Source organism: Mastigoproctus giganteus, chromosome 10 (genome assembly GCF_048544385.1).
Source record: "Mastigoproctus giganteus isolate SK-2022 chromosome 10, ASM4854438v1, whole genome shotgun sequence".
Classification (NCBI taxonomy): domain Eukaryota; kingdom Metazoa; phylum Arthropoda; class Arachnida; order Uropygi; family Thelyphonidae; genus Mastigoproctus; species Mastigoproctus giganteus.
The window spans coordinates 125,220,179-125,240,681 of record NC_143584.1 but is presented as its reverse complement, the minus strand read 5'-3'; the positions used below and the strand labels follow the sequence as shown (position 1 = coordinate 125,240,681).

General features: G+C 34.9%; 1 protein-coding gene across 1 annotated transcript in view; it reads right to left on the bottom strand.

Moving 5' to 3' along the window:
* The window catches only part of Rrp6 (exosome component Rrp6), a 260,374-nt gene that overhangs the window by 144,990 nt on the left and 94,881 nt on the right, over positions 1 to 20,503 (bottom strand). The window contains exons 8-9 of the mRNA XM_090383738.1: positions 6,775 to 6,918; positions 4,549 to 4,739 (exon numbers count right to left, since the gene is read on the bottom strand). Of these exons, the coding sequence (XP_090239864.1) occupies positions 4,549 to 4,739; positions 6,775 to 6,918 (335 nt within the window). The remainder of the gene's footprint in view (positions 1 to 4,548; positions 4,740 to 6,774; positions 6,919 to 20,503) is intronic.

The window sequence follows — 20,503 nt, the reverse complement described above, 5'->3', positions numbered from 1 at the left end:
CAATGCTGCTCAAAATGGAAAAAAAAAATACAAATCGATACCTCCTACGCATAAAGTTATGTCTGAAAAGCTGATTTTACAGTAGAGCTGTTTGAAGTTCAAACAATTTCCATTTTTCTGATTTAAAGAATTATTAACTTATTTAACTAATTTAATCACAGCAAAATCAACATAAATTTATTTTGAAACAAAAAGCTTACCATTAAACTTCAAACAGCTCTACTGTAAAATCAGCTTTTCAGTCATACGACTTTATGTGCAGGAGGTACGAAATAGTGCTTCTCGCATTCAATGTAACATGGCAAGAAAACACGCAAGTCGCAACCATATGAATCGAGCCGACTAAACACCTGATTTACCAAAAAGTGTTTTCCAATGAAGCTATGAAACTGTCAAGATTAGGAGAGCACTTGAAAAAAATTCATGCTGACAAGAGAAAGATTTATCTTATTTTCAAGCACTTCAAGACCAATTTTGCAAACGGCTGACGTCAAGTATGATGCATCAAAGCAAGAAAATGATGGGTTATGTGCCTCTCACAACATTTCATTACTGATTGCCAAATCTGGAAAGCCACAACTGACATAATCAAGAAAATTCCTTTGAGCAAGAATACATTACGATGAATTGACGAAATTGGCAAGGATGTGGAAGACACATTATGCAATTTTTTGAGGACTACCCAATTTTCCTTACAATTGGATGAATCAACTCTACCAGGGAATGTAGCCTTACTGTTAGCTTATGTTCGGTTTATAAAAGAAGAAAAATTAACTCAAGAGTTATTATTTGCCAGACATTTGGTAACAGATACTAAAGGAGAGTCGATATTTCTTGTTGTGGAAGAGTTTTTTTAAAGAAAAAGAGATTCCTCTTACGAATATGACAGCTGCAAATGATGGAGTTCTGTCGATGGTGGGCTGCCATCGTGGATTCACTGCACACTTAAGTGATTCATCAATAACATTTAGTTGCAAAAAAACTTAGTGATTGCTTGCATTGCTCATTGCAAGGCATCATTACAGCAATTAACAAAATCAGAAACAATTCTCTCAATGACAGATTATTCAGCCAGTTGTGCAAACAAAACAATGAAGTATTTAATCATTTGCTACTCCATACTGAAGTTCGCTAGTTGTTGAAAAACTGTCTCAAAAAGACTAAAAGCGACTCAGACGCCTGTTAGTCGCTTTTAGTCTTTTTGAGACAGTTTTAGAATTCTTTGAAAACAAAGATGCTTCCCTGCAAGACAACTTGAAACAGTTTAAAAGTGATACAGCTTATATTTCAGATTTATATTTCAAGTTTAATGAATTTGCAGCTGCAAGGAGATGAACTGAATTTGATTAAAATGAAGACTGTTATATCTGCATTTGTTTCAAAGCTTGTTCTGTTCAAACGCAACTTGGGACAGGGAGAATTTTACTAGTTTCTGAGCCTTTCAGCTCTCAAGGAAAAGGCAGAAATACATGATGACATTCAAGTCTGCTGTCATCATTTGGAAGCGTTACATAAGAACTTTTCTGAACAATTTGAAGATATTCTTACCATGAAGATTCCATATTGGGTTTTAGACCCATTTTCAAGTGTTGAGGAAACAGTAATGCAATTACAAGAAGAACTGATTGAATTAAAACCAAACGAAGAGTTGAAGATCAAATTACAAATCTTTATCCTGGACCGTTGTGAAAAAGTTCCTAATTGTGTTTCCCCAGTGACATTTAGTTGAACGTGGATTTAGTGCCGTTACGGACCTTTTGACGACAAAGAGAAACCAACTACAAATAGTGAAACGGGGTGATTTAAGGATGCTGCCAGCCTAAAAAGTAAATTAATTAATAATAGCACACCCATAGGCTTTAGAAGTACCATATGAATATAGCAGACTGCGAGGTACTACTTTGTGTAGTAATTTTATTCCCAAATACATTATATGTGACAATTATGGGAAAATTGTGAATATAAGCCCATTTGATTTTTTTTTTTTGCTCTTGGAGACAGAGTTTGATGTCTAACTGCAATGGAAACCAACCTGCTTAAAAATTATCCGAACACATTTTAAAATCATCGAACTGCACAAAGTATTAGAAAACAAGCCTCAGGTTGCATATCAAGTGTTATAGTGAGTGCACAAAATATGATGGCAAGACAAATTTGTTAAATTTAAATTAAGTTCTTATCATTTAGGTAATATGGCCCACTGCTTTTTGCCACTACACTGATGTCTTAAAATTTAAACCTTAAAATACTAACAATCCAAAATTTAACAGTACAATACATATGTTAGTTCTCAAAGCATTATCTGTTGATCCATAATTGGAAAAAAGTTGTAAAATAAGTATATAGTTATTATTCCAGGCAATCTGGATTGTCATGATATAGAAAAATTATATAAATACTGCCTGGATAATGAGTAAAAATTTTATTCAATTCATATTTTATTAATTTTGTTTTCATCAGTTTCTCTTAATTATAAATTATTCTTTTAGTTTCTTTCATTAGTTTTTACCTTATTCAACTAAAAAAATGCTAAAAAAAGTAATTTTTTTACCACTTTCAATCACTCATCAGAAGGTGACAATGTTGATTGTTAGTCCAGCAAATAATTCAAACAGCTCATTTTGGTCCATTGGAATGAAGGTCAACAGATGATGTAATTCAAATTTAATTTTAATTTAGACTATTTATTTATAGGAATGCGTATATGTTGGGCTGTTTCCTTATTCTGGTTTTCCGTAAAGGTAATGTAAAAGTGAAAAATAATTTGGCCAATTTTGTTGTTTGGCATTATTATGCATCAAAATTGACTTATAAGATAAAATATGTATTAAAAAAATATAACACTGGAAAACTGGATAAAGTTAATGGAAATATATATGTCTATAATATTATTCATTCCGACTGAATATTAATTCATTCAAAGACCCTGATAATGTAATGACAATGTAAATCACAATCTATATTTATTGTCAAACTAGCTGAAGTAGTGTAGTATTATTACTATTATTATTGTAGCATTAACATATTGTATAGTGTAGTAGTAGTATTCAGGTATAATATTGTAGGACTAATTTAAATTTAAAAGAAATTATATCTTGAACTGAGCAGAAAAATGTCTCAGATAACCAAGCATGCCTTGTTTCAGGTATTATTGGCTGCTGAAGCTGGCTTTCCTATGAATCAGGGCCTTATCATGTGCACTGCGTGGAAACCAAACACAGATATCTTTGTGTTTGGTTCCCTAGGGAGGAGGGGGGGAAATTAAATGGAAATTTTGCTTTGTTATATGAATGAGTGCTTGAAGAAATGGGTCACTCCATAAAGGAATTAAATTAGAGACTCAAAGTACTCAGCAGAGCTTTCAGCCTAAGTGTCACACCTACCTACCTCTGATTACCCATGTAATCAGAAGTAAGTAGGTCTGACACTTAGGTGAGATCACAATGAGTAAAATGCACTGTCCCACAGGAAGTAACTATTCTTGGAGACTTATTTCAGAAATGGGAAATTTTTTATGCAATAAGTATGCCCTCCACAGCAGTCAGCACAATCATCACTGTCTGTCACTGTTTTGGAAAGGTCTAGGTTCAATTCCTGTTGACAACTGGAGGAATTTCTAAAGTAATTTTTGATCAAGACTGTAGTTAGCTGATCTCAGGTGGAAGATGTATTGTTTCCATGTGAGTTATTCTGGGTTTTTCAGCTTGCACAATACAAAAATCATTGGGGAGATACAAAAGTCATCTGGATTGGTACCTATATGGAGTAAATTTTATGGCTGATGTAGCAAAAACACTTAACCTCCTTGCACCACGCGGCTAATATTAATGAAATTTTAAAACTGTCCTTTCATTCCTTAGCCTTTCATTTTTTTTTTTTTTTTTTTAATTTCATTAATCTGGAAAGCTGGTGTAAAATTATGTACAATTTTCAGAAGAGATGTCATTATCTAATTCTTTGTTTTTAATTATTTTCATTTATTACAATCCTTCAAGTACATCAAATTTTGCATTATGAAAAAGTTTATGAACCAACTTTTTCAGACCAGCAAACCATATCAGCATTTTATATCAGAACTGCTCAACAATGGCTGAATATGAACATTTAATCACAGGAAGAATAAAGCAATTATATAAAGTATTCTTATGTTTTAAAAACTACAAAAAGTAATTTTTACAGATACTCGGTGGTCTAAAGTTATTCATTTAACCAGCAAAAAGCTAAAAGAGCTGTCAATAAAATTTTGTCATGGAGACATGCTTATTATTCAGCATGTCTCCATGACAAAATATTATTAATGAAATAATTAATGACTAAGAAAGTATTAATGACTAATAATCACAAAAAATTCAAATAAAACATGTATTTTACAAGAAAATTTTACATTCAGTATTGAGTTTTTTTTACATTGAAACACACACACACACACACACACACACACACACACACACACACACACACACACACACACACACACACACACACACACAGGTCAGTTAAAATATAAATCATCTGGCACCTTAAACAAAGTTGATTTGCTCTATTTACCTAATTCTCCAGTCAGCAAGTTGGAATTGCTTGTCAGGCTCAACTTTACAATAATGTTTCATCAGGAAGGATAGAGAAAAGTGTGCAAAGTTTAGAACTCTAGCAGCTTGACCAGTATCAAACAAGTTGACAATGTATAGACCCAGATCTCTCTGAAGCCAGAGGATATCCATATCAGCTCCATGAACCACCTAGAATTATATTTTCAAATAAAGTATAGCATGTTATGAAAGGTGAAAAATTTTCTATTTCTTCTAAAATTTGTCTAAGTTGAACTATAAATATAATAACCAATACCAGTAGAGGCATTGAATTTTATGTAACTTGTGTGAATCTGGAACAAAAAAAAGCAAGAAAAAAAGAAAGAAAGAAAAAAAAAGAAAGAAAAAAAAAAAGAAAGAAAGAAAGAAAAAAAAAGAAAGAAAGAAAGAAAAAAAAAAAGAAAGAAAGAAAAAAAAAAAGAAAGAAAGCAAAAAAAAAAGAAAGAAAGCAAAAAAGGGAAAAAAAAAAAAAGAAAAAAAGAAGCTAAATCTGGTAGAAATTTGTTTGAAAATATTTTTCCCAGCCAAAGAAAAGTTTCAGTTCTCAAAGGAGGATTTTCATCAAATAAAACTGTCACTAGTTTAACCATAAAATTGATTCCTTTTATGCTCTCTTGGATTTCCTTCACTGAGCAATCTCTAAGTTTACAAAAAACACTATTTTTTTCTGTTCTTGCTGCAATATGTAAGTTATTTCTGCTTTTATAACAGCCATTGATGAAGGAGCCACAGAGCTCTGAAATTTTGCATGTAAACTTTTAGTTAATTACATCATTCCAAAGAATTTAAATGCTCCTGGATTGAGTCTGGACCAGAATTTAGACAAAAGGTGACTTGGACTTTCATTTTTTTTTATGCATGAGGGTACCAACTCACTCTGCAAAAATTTCTGATAAATAAAATACTTTGACAAAAAGTTCCCAGGCTGATGGATCGGACAGCAGGGTTCCATACTCCTAGATTTAACATCCTGTGACTACTTTTTTTGTGGGGATTCTTAAAGGATAAGGTAATTCGCACAAGTCTCTACTGGAGCTTCAGCAGGCAATAATGAGAGAATGTGAAACATTTATGAGGAACTATGCCTTGCTGTGTGTTGCTGTGCTCAACAGACTACAATTTTGTGTGTGTGTGTATTTTATTATTATTTTTTTTAATGTATGCCCTTTCCATTGAGCCAATAATAATTAAAATATATATAGCTAAAATACTATTTTATTTAGAGTAAAACATATTGCCTTACTTACAGGCCACCCTATAACATAGCAAAAAAGATGAGAAGGCCTAACAGTCCAAATTCATTTTTAAGAAACATTTTTAATGTCTCTTCAAAGAGATCCATTCAACAGGAAAATGTCATGCTTTTCTGCAGTATCTTTTATAGTTCCACATCAAAAAATTAATGCAATTTTCTTCCTGTTCTGATAAAAGACTGCTTACTTATCAAAGTGAAAAATGACTTCAGACTTCAAATACCAAGCACAGAAACCATGTTAATGCAAAGGCAAACAAAACATATCAGATATAATTTATATTATAAATAAAACACTTCCTTATTACAGATGTAATTTCTCTTTTCTTGCATCCAAGTATAAACTAACATATTCAATGCTATTATAAATAACTATAAACATACAAATCCTTAATCTCTCTCTCTCTCTCTACCTTCTAGTGTTCTTATGTAGTACCTTTATCAACCACTCTGTACTGCAAAATACTGAAAATGAAACATTTACATATGCCCTTAGATCATTACTATTTCTTCTCATAAGGATATAAATCATCTATAATTTAGTAACTCTAATAAATATCTATATTTTAGACAGGACAAATACAAGGAATGTATTTACAATCAACCTACATTTTTATTCTTAGAAATTTTAATGAGAAACATTAAATTTAACAACAATAACACATTTATGAAACACTTTTTTTTTTTTTTTTTCTCTTTTTACACAAGGAAAGTTATTGCCTTTAATTCTGGAAATTAAAAAAAGAAAAGAAAAGGATTTTATTCAGTCAAAATATTATGAAATCTCCATCTCTATATTAACAAACAAAAACTGCTTGAAACATTTGTTTAATAAAGCAGTTTTCAATTTTAAGTAAAACAGCAGTTTGTTCAAGTTAATTCTATAACTTTTAAAATGTTTAGCACTGAAAATAAATTAATAATTTTACTTACTTTAACAATTTTTGGATCTGTAAATACTTCATTTAATATTTGAAGATCACTTCTAAGTTCTAAAGTGTCAATGATGTAATCTTTTTCTCTTGTTGAAATCTGCATTAAGCAAGTAATTCCTTGGAATGTACGATATGAATGATGCTGAAAAGTTTTAAATAGCATTAACTGTTATGACATAAATAAATCCCAGGTGAACATGAAATGAATATCAAGGAACCTCAAGTATATAATCAGTAAATAACGAAAGCTCAAATATATATTAAGCATTTAAATACAACTAAGCAACATGAAAAACTTTAGACTGTACAATTTTAAAGTCAATTCCAACTGGTATATTTATGTGGTGCATGTATAAGAGATTTCTTATAACTGTAACAGACTGGTTATATTGAAGTGGATATTAACGAGTTCAGAGTCAAATTTTTTTTTCAGAAAAAATCATGCCACTTTTTCTTTGTGAAAAACCTAATGTTGGGCATGGCTCAATTAGTATCAGCCATATGTTTCAAAGAAGCCCTAGGCTTTCGGGGAAAAAAAAAAAATCCTCATGTTTCTCCTCAAGTAGGTGCTGATCAGCTGACCCTTGAATTTTCTTAAGCTCTCAAACCTCATCGACCCATAGAGGCAACTAGTTCTAGTTTCATTAATAACCATGAACATTCCACTTTCATTCATTCATCATCCATTTTACTATCCTCTCTGTCTTACAGACCTCAATCAGATCCCATTTAAGGTACCTAGTTCTGTCTGTAGGCTCACACAGTCAAGCTCATTATTCATATGAGTGCCCTTTTTCTAATCTCATCAAGTGTGTTGGCCATCTCTGAACTGCTTCAAGAAACAGTCTTTTTTCCCGGTTGTGATCTCATTAGATGGATAGAGGGGATTGTGACCTCTGTATCTCTATGTGTAAATGTTTGATAAATCACTGAGATGTGCTAGGGGCTCTCATTTGCCAAAATACTATGATCCCAGACAATCCTGTCTACATTGCATGGAGTACTTCATAACTGCTTAAATTGTAACCACCAAACTCTCCCTCCTTCTGTATTGGCTTTAATTCAGTTGTCTAGCATAAATAGCAATACCTCGTTTAGCATGGCTTCAAACAGCACGAGTTTCACTATAACATGGTTTTCAGCTACTGTACATATTAAAACTCATTCAATAGCCTAGACACATTCTCTACATACATACAGGTGTCTCCAAAATATTGGTACAACTGTTTAGGGGAGGTAGGTAACATCTAAAGGAATGTGAATCACATAGGAACCCATAACCAGAAACGTCACTGTAAGTCGGTACACGGCGCTGTTCATCAGTTCGCGAGAGGGAAAATTTCTGGTTTACTCATTCAAGCAGTAGTTGCCGCACGAAGAGCATACATCAATATACAAACTGTGAGCTGGTAGACATGCACCTAGTGTATGGATTAGCAGAGGGCAATGGACGAGCCACTCAACGAATTTATGGAGAACGCTTCCCAGACACACATGTACCGGACCGCCGTTTGTTTGCATGTGTGCATCAAAATTTATGTGATTATGGGTCATTTAGAGGTAACAGGAGTAGTGCAGGCAGACCACGTTCGACACAAACTCCCGCCATGGAAGCAAGTGTGTTGAATGCCGTCCAGAATAATCCTACTACCAGCACACGTGCCGTTGCCTCTGCCTTAGGAGTGTCTCGTTGCAGTGTACAGCGTGTCTGGCATGACGATTCCTTACACCCCTTTCATCTCTAAAGGTTCAGTTACTGCTCCCCCAAGATCATCCTGCACGTGTGGCTTTTACGTAGTGGTTTCTCCAAGAAAGTGTTCAAGACTTGAATTTTCCAGCCTATGTTTTGGTCACGGATGAGGCTTATTCAATCAGCACAATGCTCATGTGTGGGCCCACGACAACCCACACGGTGTGCGCCTCCATGCGACAATGTTGCTTCGCAATAAATGTGTGGGCAGGTATGGTCGGTTGTTATTGTTGTTATTTGGTTTTTAGGAGCATTAGCAACTAAGGCCATATTGCTCCGCGGATATGCAGTGGTCATTCCCTGATCTTTCCGCATCCTCCGTATTTGGTGGTCACGGGTTCGAACCCCAGTCTAATCAAGAAGTGTGTGCTATGCACTGCCACTCATGCCCACCTGGCTACGGAGGTGCTGGTACGGTCAGTGACTGCTTAGTTGGCCCATACCTGTTTAGTATGAACTCCACTAAATATCGGATCTTTCTTGAACAAGTTCTACCAGGGTTACTTGACGATGTTCCAGCAAATGTGAGATGCAAAATTTGGTTTCAACATGATGGGACACTTGCTCATTATGGAAGGTGTGTTCGTGACCATTTGAACAGGAGTTTTGGGCGTCGATGGATTGGCCGTGGTGGACCCGTTGCCTGGCCCCCATGCTCACCTGATTTATCGAGCCTTGATTTCGTTCTGTGGGGGCCCTCAAATCTATCGTGGCGAGACTCGTCTGTGCTGCTACTACTGTCAAAGAAACTCCAGGCGTGTTCGGCCGTGTCCGCCAATCCATGCTGCGTCGGTACCACGCATGCATTGCGTCTCATGGTGGAACCTTCGAACATCTGTTGTAACATCATGAAATGCATCCATCTCTTACTCCATTGTTAATATTATGTCAAATAAATGTTTGCCACTAATTACTGTCTTGTGTCATTTCTGCTTCTTGTGCCTCTGCTACTACTTTCCCATAACGTTTCTAGTTATGGGTTCCTATGCGATTCACATTCCTTTAGATGTTACCTACCTCCCTTAAATGTTTGTACCAATATTTTTGAGACACCCTGTATATGTATGCTGCATTGTCGTAGCCTAGGTACGCATACATATATGCTGCGGTGGCAACGTGCAACTGTGTTCAGTATTCTTAATTCGATCCTGACGAGACGATGTGATAGCTTTTCAAATTTTCATTTCACAGTTTATTTTTTACTTCTTTAAATATGATCAAAAATATATCTTCATCTTGGCTAGAAATCACTACCAACAACATGCATTCTGTTTGGCAGCATGTGACCAATATGGCAAATGACTTCACTGGTTTTGAATCACAAGTTCAGAAAACTGCAGAAGACATTGTGAAGATCGAAAAGGACTTTGGATTCGAAACTTTGGACACTGCCAATGTACGTGACTGCATTGACTCACATGCAAATGACTTAGATGATTCAACTTTCCTTGAAATTGATGAGTGAACTGCATATTAAGAAGAGGAAAACAATTCTGAAGTGGATAACACTGGAGTGGCACCAAAAGAATTTTCCAAAGAAGAATTGGAAAAAGTTTTTCGGGAGGTTGATATGGCCTGTGAAGCAATTATGAATAGAGAGAGATCTGGATGTTGAATATAGCATCAGGATACGGCAAACTTTACAAGATGGGATTCGATGCTACAAAGACTTGTATGCCGAGAAATAGAAAAGACGACTTCACCAGACTATTATCAAAATACCTAAATAAACAATAAAGCTTTTTTCTCATCTCTCATGAAGTTACCTTTTCATTAATAAAATTTTTGCAATATTTTTTATTTCAAATCCTTTTAATTGTCAAGCACAAGTTGTTTATAGATTTATAGCCAATTAAAAGGATTTGAAATAAAAAAATATTGGACACTGCCAATGTATGCAGACTGTTTCTATAAAATTATAGGTGGCATGGCGATGGTAGTGTTAAATGCCTATGGAATTCTGCTCTTTTTTTTTTTTTTTTTTTTATGTATAAGTGCGGTTTAAAGAGTTGTTACGTTTATAAAATATATGGCATGGATAGAGATAAGATTGGCGAGTCATAGGATAAAATTTTATTGCAGGTATTGAAGAGACCTACAAGATACTGGTATTTGAAAATTTTGTCTTTGAACTCTAATCGCAACACATATAAAGCCTATAACCTCATAGGCTTAGCATAGAGGATTTTCCTTTGAGAAAATTCCCATAGACTTTACATTGTCCTGTTGAGATAACATTACACAAAATGGAGACTTGATGTCTCACTGCCTTGGAGATTTACTGGTTTTGGGGTGGCCCTCTTTAGAGAGAAACTTTTAAATATTTATATGTCATCAAAAACTGTGGATATATCAGTCTTTTATTACTTAGAATTTAAAAATTTTATTACTCATTTAAATTTTGAAGAAAGTCCGATAGGTTAACAAGGGGCTATTTTTTATAGAAACAAAGTGGCTGTAACCCTCTTAATTTTGGAGCTGAGGATCTTATTTTTAAAAATAAGAATTGCCTTGATAGTACTTATTTTGTAAATATTTTTGTGGTGCACCCTGTGAAATAGGGACTGAGATCTAAAAACACACCCTGGTGAAATCGGCAACACTTTATGCGGATTTCATCCTGGGTGGGGTGAAGTGTCTATATAGACATATACTGATAAAACTGTTGGAATTAATTGGTTGTTGTGGTATCATTTGTTTTTATACTCAACATAATGTCTGAAGAAGACTGAGATATTACCTGGTCTCAGGAATTTGAAGCATATTCACATCTTCTTCAGAAAAAGAAATTTTCCACACACCAGTAAGGAAAAAAGGTAAGAGGAGGTTAACGACCCCTAAAACTGTTACAAAACAGGAAAAAGACAAACCTAAATGACAAAACAAAAATGGATACTTTGAACGATGAAGAAGATATGAATTGCCCATCTCTCGTTTATGGAAATCAAACTGGCACAGCCGAGAACGGTGAGGGTTATGGAGTTCTTGATTCCCCAGGTGGTGTAGGGGATAAAATAGTTAATGTTTATAGTAGGGAGAATTAAAGGTTTTCTTTTATAGATGGTTTGAACCTCAGAGGTGTATGTGACATTGGCTAAGATAAGAAGGGCTTTAGGAGAAATAAAGAGTACAGAGTCAAGTAAAACAACAAAACCTGCATCTAACAGAATTTATGGTAGAGCCTCAAGGTTCGAGCCAGGAATCTGGAGGACAGTGCTTGTCAGATAAATCAAATGTTACATTGCCAGATCGAACTTAATAAGAAGTCTTATGCAGAGGTGTAGCAGGCAGGATCTCAAGTTGGTTGATCCTGCTGTCATCCAGGATAAACCAAGATTCAGACAGAGGTTCCTAGGGGTGTTGTGTGCCTGACCCTCAGAATTTGATTATTCTAAGGCCAACTGAGGAATCTTCCTTGAGTTCGAGTCAGAATATAAAGCAGAAAGTAACTCAGGTTATTAAGTGTGACCACAAGGAGATGAAAATAAAAGGTATTCGTCTCCTTAGCAATAAGGGAATCCTTGTGGAGACCACAATTTCGGCAGATGCTAATAGGATCTCTTTTGCTCTGGCCTTGAAAAAGATAGGTCTTACAATGAAGAAACCTTGGCTATCTGATCCAACAGTATTAATATATGGTGTTCCAGATGAATTAAGACTAAGATGCATTAAGGGTTTATGCCTCGGGCTGCAAGAGAATTCTCTTGCAGCCCGAGGCATAAACCCTCAATGCATCTTAGTCTTAATTCATCTGATACACCATCAGGCATCTCTCATAATGTGGAGTTATACTTCCTAACCGTTTTTGTCATCATTACATCACTTGGGTACATTTCAGGGCCAAATAGCCCTGAAACGGTGCCGTCTGGGCGGTGGTATCCGCTGAGAACAGTAACAACAGCCTTCTCCTTTGGTGAAGCGTTACTTATTCACAATATGAGATATAACTTAAACAATGCCGCCTTTGCAAAAATTTGCTAATTCAGAGTTTAGCTGTGTACTAATATGATGCGTTTCCACTAACTTGTACATATATCGTGTTCCTCATGAATATGTTAAGGAGGATATACTTGATGATCTGAGCAGCAGTGCGTAGCACACGCTTCTTGATTAGACCGGGGTTCGAGTCCGTCACCACCAAATACGGAGGATGCGGAAAAGTCAGGGAATGACCACCGCATATCACGGAGCAATATGGCCTTAGTTGCTAATGCTCCTAAAAACCAAATAACAAACAAACAACAAACTTGATGATCTGTTCATTAAAAACTTATAGTTCTGGATTGGGTACAAAAGTGGTTAATTGGGTGGTTGGATTTAGTCCTCGTATGATGAGGCATATCCTGGAAAGTGATAGAATCTATCTTGGATTCACATCACACAGGTTTCGTAAGTTTACGATTGTAAGCAAATGATTCCGTTGTTTGGGGTTTGCCCACTCGACCCAATTCTGTTCTCACAAGGTAGTTTCTTGTGGACACTGTGCAGAGGGTGGTCATGTCTTTGGAGATTGTCCCCATAAAGAAGAGTCTCCAAAGTGTATCAACTGCAAGAAACGTGGTAGAGATTATAATCATTCTGTAAGGGATACCAAGTGTCCCGAATATTTGAAATCAGTAAAACTTATGGACTGCAGAACCAAACATGAGTGATAACGGTTCAAATTTGGCAATAGAATTGGCCAGTAAGAATCCAATTTTATGTAAAATTATATATGAGAGTGTAAAAGTTCTTCAGATAAATGGTCAGCACTCAAGAGTGGCAATGGATGAGATCGGAATAACAGCATTAGAAAATAATTTTGATATTATTTGCATACAGGAACCCTTTCATTCTTCGCAGGTAGGGGGTGGGGCCCATAAAGTAATGGAACTTCCCACCTCAGCAAAAATTATTCATTCACTTGACAAACCTTCAAAAAGTGCTACATTTGTTTTAAATAATGATCTGGTTGTTACGAACCAGATTTTGTTTGTGCACGGACACTGTAACCTGTTTAATGATTTCAACGCCTTTCACAAGTTTTTATATTGCGTCTGTCTACTGACAGCCAGCTGAAGACATACACTTGACTCTCCGTCATTTGGAAAATATACGTACTAATTTCGGTTCTAAAAATCTTATAACAACAGCAGATCTAAACGCCAAATCCAACTTCTGGTACAGCGGTTTTACCGACCCTAGAGGATTAGTGCTCGAGGGTTTAATTTTATCCTACAACTTAAGCATGCACTTGTCTGACAAGCCGTTCACATTCTCTATCATGAATGGCGAATCCAACATGCCGTCACTCTTACCATGGTCAAAATAGATGAAATTCTCACTGACTGGGATGTTATCCCAAGCCTAGTAAATAGCGACCACTGTGCTATTCTATTTGGTTTGAAGCCATGACAGCAATATAATGATTCACAGCCAGAAGACCTTAGATGTTTTTCAATGACTAGTATTAAATGAAACAAATTCAAAGATCACCTCCTCAACATTTTCATTGCAGATGTTGTAGACAATTTAAATGTTATGACGGCAATGGAGTTTACAAATTTTGTCCAGACCCACCTGTATTTGGCAATGGAGCACTCAGCAAAAAGAAAGCAGACCAGATGAACGTCTTGTTGTTCCTTGGTGGTCTTCAGACTTAAGTAACCTGCGAAAGCAATTACAACAGGCTAGAAAAGAATTCCAGCAACATACGCACCTTTCAGCTGAGAATGTTCGGATTTACAGGGAAGCATACAGTAACCTAAGGAAAAAACTATCAGAAGGCAATTGCCAACTCCAAAGAAAGGTATTGGCAAAATTTTGTTACGGATATCGGAAACAAAGAGCTGTGGGGTCTTTGTTTCCGATATCAAGGAACAAAATGGCTTGCGTGGATGTTTATAACACCATTAAAGTAGAGGGTCAACAGTATATTGACTCAAGACTGGATGTCTACGGTGGATTTCATAATTAACAACCTATTTCCCAAAGATTTAAGGGACTTTGATTCACCTGAACAAATGAAAATACGTCAAGATAATGAAATTTATGAAAGACCATTGGACACTGAACCCTTTACACTCCTGGAATTGGCCACTGCAGTGGCAAAGCTCAATGGCAAGAAATGCCAAGGTATTGATTGACGTGATTGAGAATACAGTCATTGTAAAATTTTTTGAAGTTTTCCCACACGTTCTTTTAAATTTGATGAATAAGTGTTTACTAGAAGGAACATTTCCACATCAATGGAAAATAGCTCTACTCAAAATACTGCACAAGCCTGGGAGATGAATATCGGATCTGTGGGCCTACAAACCTATTTTGCTTTTAGCCAACCTGGGGAAGTTATTTGAGCGAATGTTAGCCCCAAGAATCCTAAAAATGATAGTAGAACATCATTTATGCCCAGAAGAGCAATACTGCGTCAAGAAAGGGAAATCAGCATTTATGATCTGATCAACTGTGTCCAACTCACCTGCTAAATACGTACTTACGGTGTTTGTGGACTTCGAGAGTGTATTTAATACTTTATGGTGGGAAAATGGCCAAAGGAGCTTGAGATCCACAGACTGTGATGTGTATATCTACAGTGTTCTTTGATCGTACCATAGTGATAGATATATTAAGGTTGTGGCTAAACATCTTACGTATTGAGCTCAGGTTTTCAGAGGATGCCCGCAAGGATCAGTGTTGGGACCTCTCTTTTGGAACACTGTTCTAGATCAGTGGTTAACGAGGGAACACAATGGTATCAGCAAGGTAGCTTATGTGGATGACTTGGTGATTGTGGCTGATGGAAGCACAAGAAGAATAACTGAAGGGAAAATACTACAAGCCTATCTTGGATAATATGATAGCATGGGCTACAGTCAACAAACTGAAAATATCCCCCAGTGAAACCAGTTTTATGACTTTTAAGAATCATTTTAGCCACAATAGACTGCCCAGAATCAGACTGAATAATTCCCAAATCTTTTATGTATCCAAAACTAAGGATTTTGGTATCACTTTAGATAACAAACTCAGTTTTCTGCCTCGTGTCAAAACTCAGGGATAAAATCCGTTTTTTCACAGCCTCTGTCATAGTCTCCAGAAAGGAGTAGGAATTATCAAAGAAAAGTTAAACCTTTATTATAAAACCATATTCTTGCCTATTATTCATACGCAGCAAGTGTTTGGTATCAAAGTATCAAAGGTTTGGTATCAAAAGTACCAAAAAGTATCAAAGGTTAAAGTGAAACAGTAACTTATCTCTACACAAAGATCAGTTCTTCAGACAATCAATAATGTTCCAAGGACTGTTTCAAATAACACACTCCAAATACTTGATGGTAATCCAGGGTTTGATATATTATCTAAAAAAAAGTCAATCTAAGACAATGCTTGGTGTTACAACTGACCCAGCCAGTGAATTTAAAAGAGAGAAGAAAAGGATTTGGAAGGAATTTACTGCTGTTTGGCAAAGAAGATGGACGAGAGCAAATTGAGGCTTGTTACAAGAAAGTATATCGCACAAGTGGAATTCACAACAGCCCCTGGAGTTATTTTGTAATTTAGGCCTTCTATGGCAACTTCTTATCTTCTTAGTCCCTCCGGACTAAGTTATTTAAGCGTGGTCTGGAGCTGGACCCATACTGCATATGTGGGGAATATGAAACGTGGATTCATGTACATCTAAACTTTCCATTGTATTCTCAACCCAGAGCGATTTTAATGTCTATGATTCCAAAGTTAATGGAGAATAACGTAAATATCCCAGTTGAACAGTGTGATAATTTCAATGCTCCGCAAATCTTCTTGAGAACTGTCTTTACATTGAGGACTCAGCTAAGAACTCCTGGAGATTGACTTCACAAAACACAAAGGATTTATGCGAAAACAGAAGATTTATGTAAATTCTTATAGTGATGATATATGTCAATTATTGTGTTGATTTATGACAATTGGTATTATATATACATTTCTGTTAACTGTTATTCTTAAGATTTGTTTCTGTGAAACAGAAGGGTTATGTGAAAGAGTTTGTAGCCATCTCATTGTGTTTGTCAGAAGGTTTAAAGTTCTAGCAGACAGACTACAGTGTTGTTAATTGAATGTGGAGGTGGTCTCTGTAGAGGCATAGGTTTGTGTAGTACTTATGTACTTAAACTTTGTCCATTGTATGTATTCTAATTATATATTGGGTTTCCTGGTTGTCATGAATTCTGAGACTCTGAGCATATTTAGAACAAGTGATGTATATATCTGATTTATATAATAATTAGTTTCTCGGAGGTACTGAAGATAATTTGTGGAGGTTCCTCCACTCGACAACAAGATTGCTGGCACCCACTAGCATTGCATTACCTCCGGTGGGTGCAGGAATTGTGCATTTTGGCATGAACAGATAATGTAAATCCGGGCCTAGACAAGGGCATCAGGCAGTAGCTGCCTTATTGGCATTGGTGAGATGGCAATACCACACATGTTTTTAGGCCTGCTTCGTACAGGTTCTATGCCAGAACAGAATAACTAGGTAGGTTTGGGTTTTGCCTAGGAGCCACCCTCGATTCTGGGATACACGTATGCAAAGCAACAGGAGGTCACATATAGTATAGTATCTTATATATGTTTAATGAGAATGTTAATGTATATAAAATTGTATATATATATATATAGAATATTATTAGAAAAAGTAAATCAATCCAATAATAAGAATACCATCAGGGACTTAAGAAAATGCAAAAAAAAAAAAAATTATTATTATCGCTTTTTACCGACAATCTAGATGACTTCAACTGGGGCCAACCACCCAGAATGAAGGCAAAAAACGAGAAGAAGTTCTCTGTTTCTGTGATGATCAATATATGCTAAGTAATTTAAATCTAAACCAAATATAAATAAATCGAATGAAGATAATTAATTAAGAAAAAATTTTTTAAGAAAAAATATTAGAATCAAAGGTAAGAAATATAAGTAAAATATAAATGTAAGCATATATTAATCATCGTTGACCCGACAGAGAACGTAATTTAATGATTAAAATAAGATTAAATATATAATACATACTACATTTGACCGTATCTAGGACATAATGTAATAGTCGTCAAAATAATATGTGGTGCCCCCTATGTGATGGATACGGTAAAAATAAATAAATAATTAAATTAACGCAAAGAGAAACATGCAGATAATAAGAAGAAAAACTAAAGGAGTAGGAAAAATAGAACCTGAACTCCACAAAGGCGAAAAATAGTGGTATAGATAAGAAATAGTTTCTCCTACGTCCTCGGATTGCCCTAATAATTTCGGAGAAATAAAAATAAAGAGTGTAGGATAGCTTAAAGGCATTACAAGATATAAGTTGTGGCTCGGGTATGCCCGGGATCGCAAACCCGTTCCTATAGTAGGACCCTGAGCTGGAACTATAGGAACTATAGGACTATAGGAACGGGTTTGCGATCCCGGGCATACCCAAGCCACAACTTATATCTTGTAATGCCTTTAAGCTGTCCTACACTCTTTATTTTTATTTCTCCGAAATTATTAGGGCAATCCGAGGACGTAGGAGAAACTATTTCTTATCTATACCACTATTTTTCGCCTTTGTGGAGTTCAGGTTCTATTTTTCCTACTCCTTTAGTTTTTCTTCTTATTATCTGCATGTTTCTCTTTGCGTTAATTTAATTATTTATTTATTTTTACCGTATCCATCACATAGGGGGCACCACATATTATTTTGACGACTATTACATTATGTCCTAGATACGGTCAAATGTAGTATGTATTATATATTTAATCTTATTTTAATCATTAAATTACGTTCTCTGTCGGGTCAACGATGATTAATATATGCTTACATTTATATTTTACTTATATTTCTTACCTTTGATTCTAATATTTTTTCTTAAAAAATTTTTTCTTAATTAATTATCTTCATTCGATTTATTTATATTCGATTTATATTTGGCCTATACTGGTTTATATTTGGTTTAGATTTAAATTACTTAGCATATATTGATCATCACAGAAACAGAGAACTTCTTGTCGTTTTTTGCCTTCATTCTGGGTGGTTGGCCCCAGTTGAAGTCATCTAGATTGTCGGTAAAAAGCGATAATAATAAAATTTTTTTTTTTTTTTTTTTTTTTGCGTTTTCTTAAGTCCCTGATGGTATTCTTATTATTGGATTGATTTACTTTTTCTAATTGCATGATTGCTTGCAACTGCATTAACCCATAAATATTAGTTATTGTCTTTTAACTTTCTTTCCTTTTATCACTAATATAACTATTAATATATATATATATATACATACATACATACATATGGCTGATGTTGCATAAGCTTGCTTTCTTGCATCAAATGCCTCTACTAATGCTAATGCTAATATATATATCTTCTTTGTAAGTTTTGTATATAATTTGTAAATAACTGTGTACAAATAAATGGAATGGAAAAAATTTTTTCTATAAAACTCATTATAATTATACCTCAACCAGCACAGTTTCACATAACATGGAACATTTTCGGTACTAATTATCGCTATGTGGGGTATTGCTATATATTCTGGGGTTGTTACTTGTCAAGTATGGAATCTTACATTTTGCAGCATTAAAACATATATGCCACTTTTCTGACCATAGCTGAAAAGTGGCAAACTATGAACAAATGGTAAACCAAAGACCGGATTCAGCTCCAAAGCAATCCACTTAGCTTTGTGGTAATATTTCATTTTATACCTGCCATTGTAAAAATGCTTTGGTTTGCATCTATAATTTTAAGGTCTTGTTCCTAACCATCGTAATGGTTAAAACTAATATCTACTCAGGCTGCTGCCATAAACATACATAAGCTGGCTATCACTGCTTCTTAGTCTCCTAAAGAGTTCTACATCATTATAAAAATTATACACTCGTTAATTTAATTTTTTTTTTTTTTTTTTTAGTTTTAAAAACCACCACAAAAAGAAATAAAAAAAAAAGAAAATAAAAAGCAGCCCCTCACTTCATCTCATGTTGTGCACACTTGTATTGTTTCTTTTGTAACAAAGCTGGCAAAGAAATATCAAGAGTCTTCTCTGCTGTGGATGAATTGTCAGACTACCTCTTCTTCATTAGGAAGAAAATTCATTATCAGGGACAAATCATAAAAGACAAGTGCTTCATCAACAGTTCTTTTTTACCTGGTCCAACTTTGAAATACAAAGAACCCCATTTATGAAAGGCCAACAAGCCTTGAAACGGTGCTGTCTGGGTGTTGGTGACCACAGAGAATAAGTAACAATAGTCTTCTCTATTAGTGAAGCGTTACTAATTCAAGGTAGTGCAATACATGGTAACTCATTGTGAAGGATGAGCACAATACGAGATACAGATGAAATGATGCCCTTTACACTACTATCGTAGTTTTTTTCTTTAAGAGCTGTCTATGATGCATCTACGCCGATATTATATAGATAATCTTAAACTCTTAAAATATTATGTCTATTCGTGTTTAATTTCATTTTAATAAGGATGGTAAATATGGCGAATGGGCCATATTTCATCATCACAACAGCCTTGAAGACATGTGTCTTTATAGTAATGTTACTTTTGATATGGATAAAAAAGTCCATTAGTATTTTTATTTGCCCACCTCCCTGACTTTATGATTTAGTTATTCTTCTATCTCACTCTATTCTCTTCAGTTTGCATATTCATGCCTACATTTTTTTCATTATATTATTCATTTTACATTATATCTATTTATTATGATTTAGTTATGTTAATGTGCATTTGCTTTATACCTGTTGAGTGGCTGGGTTGATGTTTCAAATTTGCATTTTTGAGAAATTAATTTATTTAACTAATATTAAATTCATTAGTCACATTAATATTCAATGAATGTGGTGGCTATGACATACATTTCGTTATTGTATTTAGTTTGCTCATTAATTTCATTTTACAATCAATGAACAAAATATGAGTTTTGGAATTCACAGATGTTCTGGTGCTAGTGTTCCATGAGGAAGAAGTC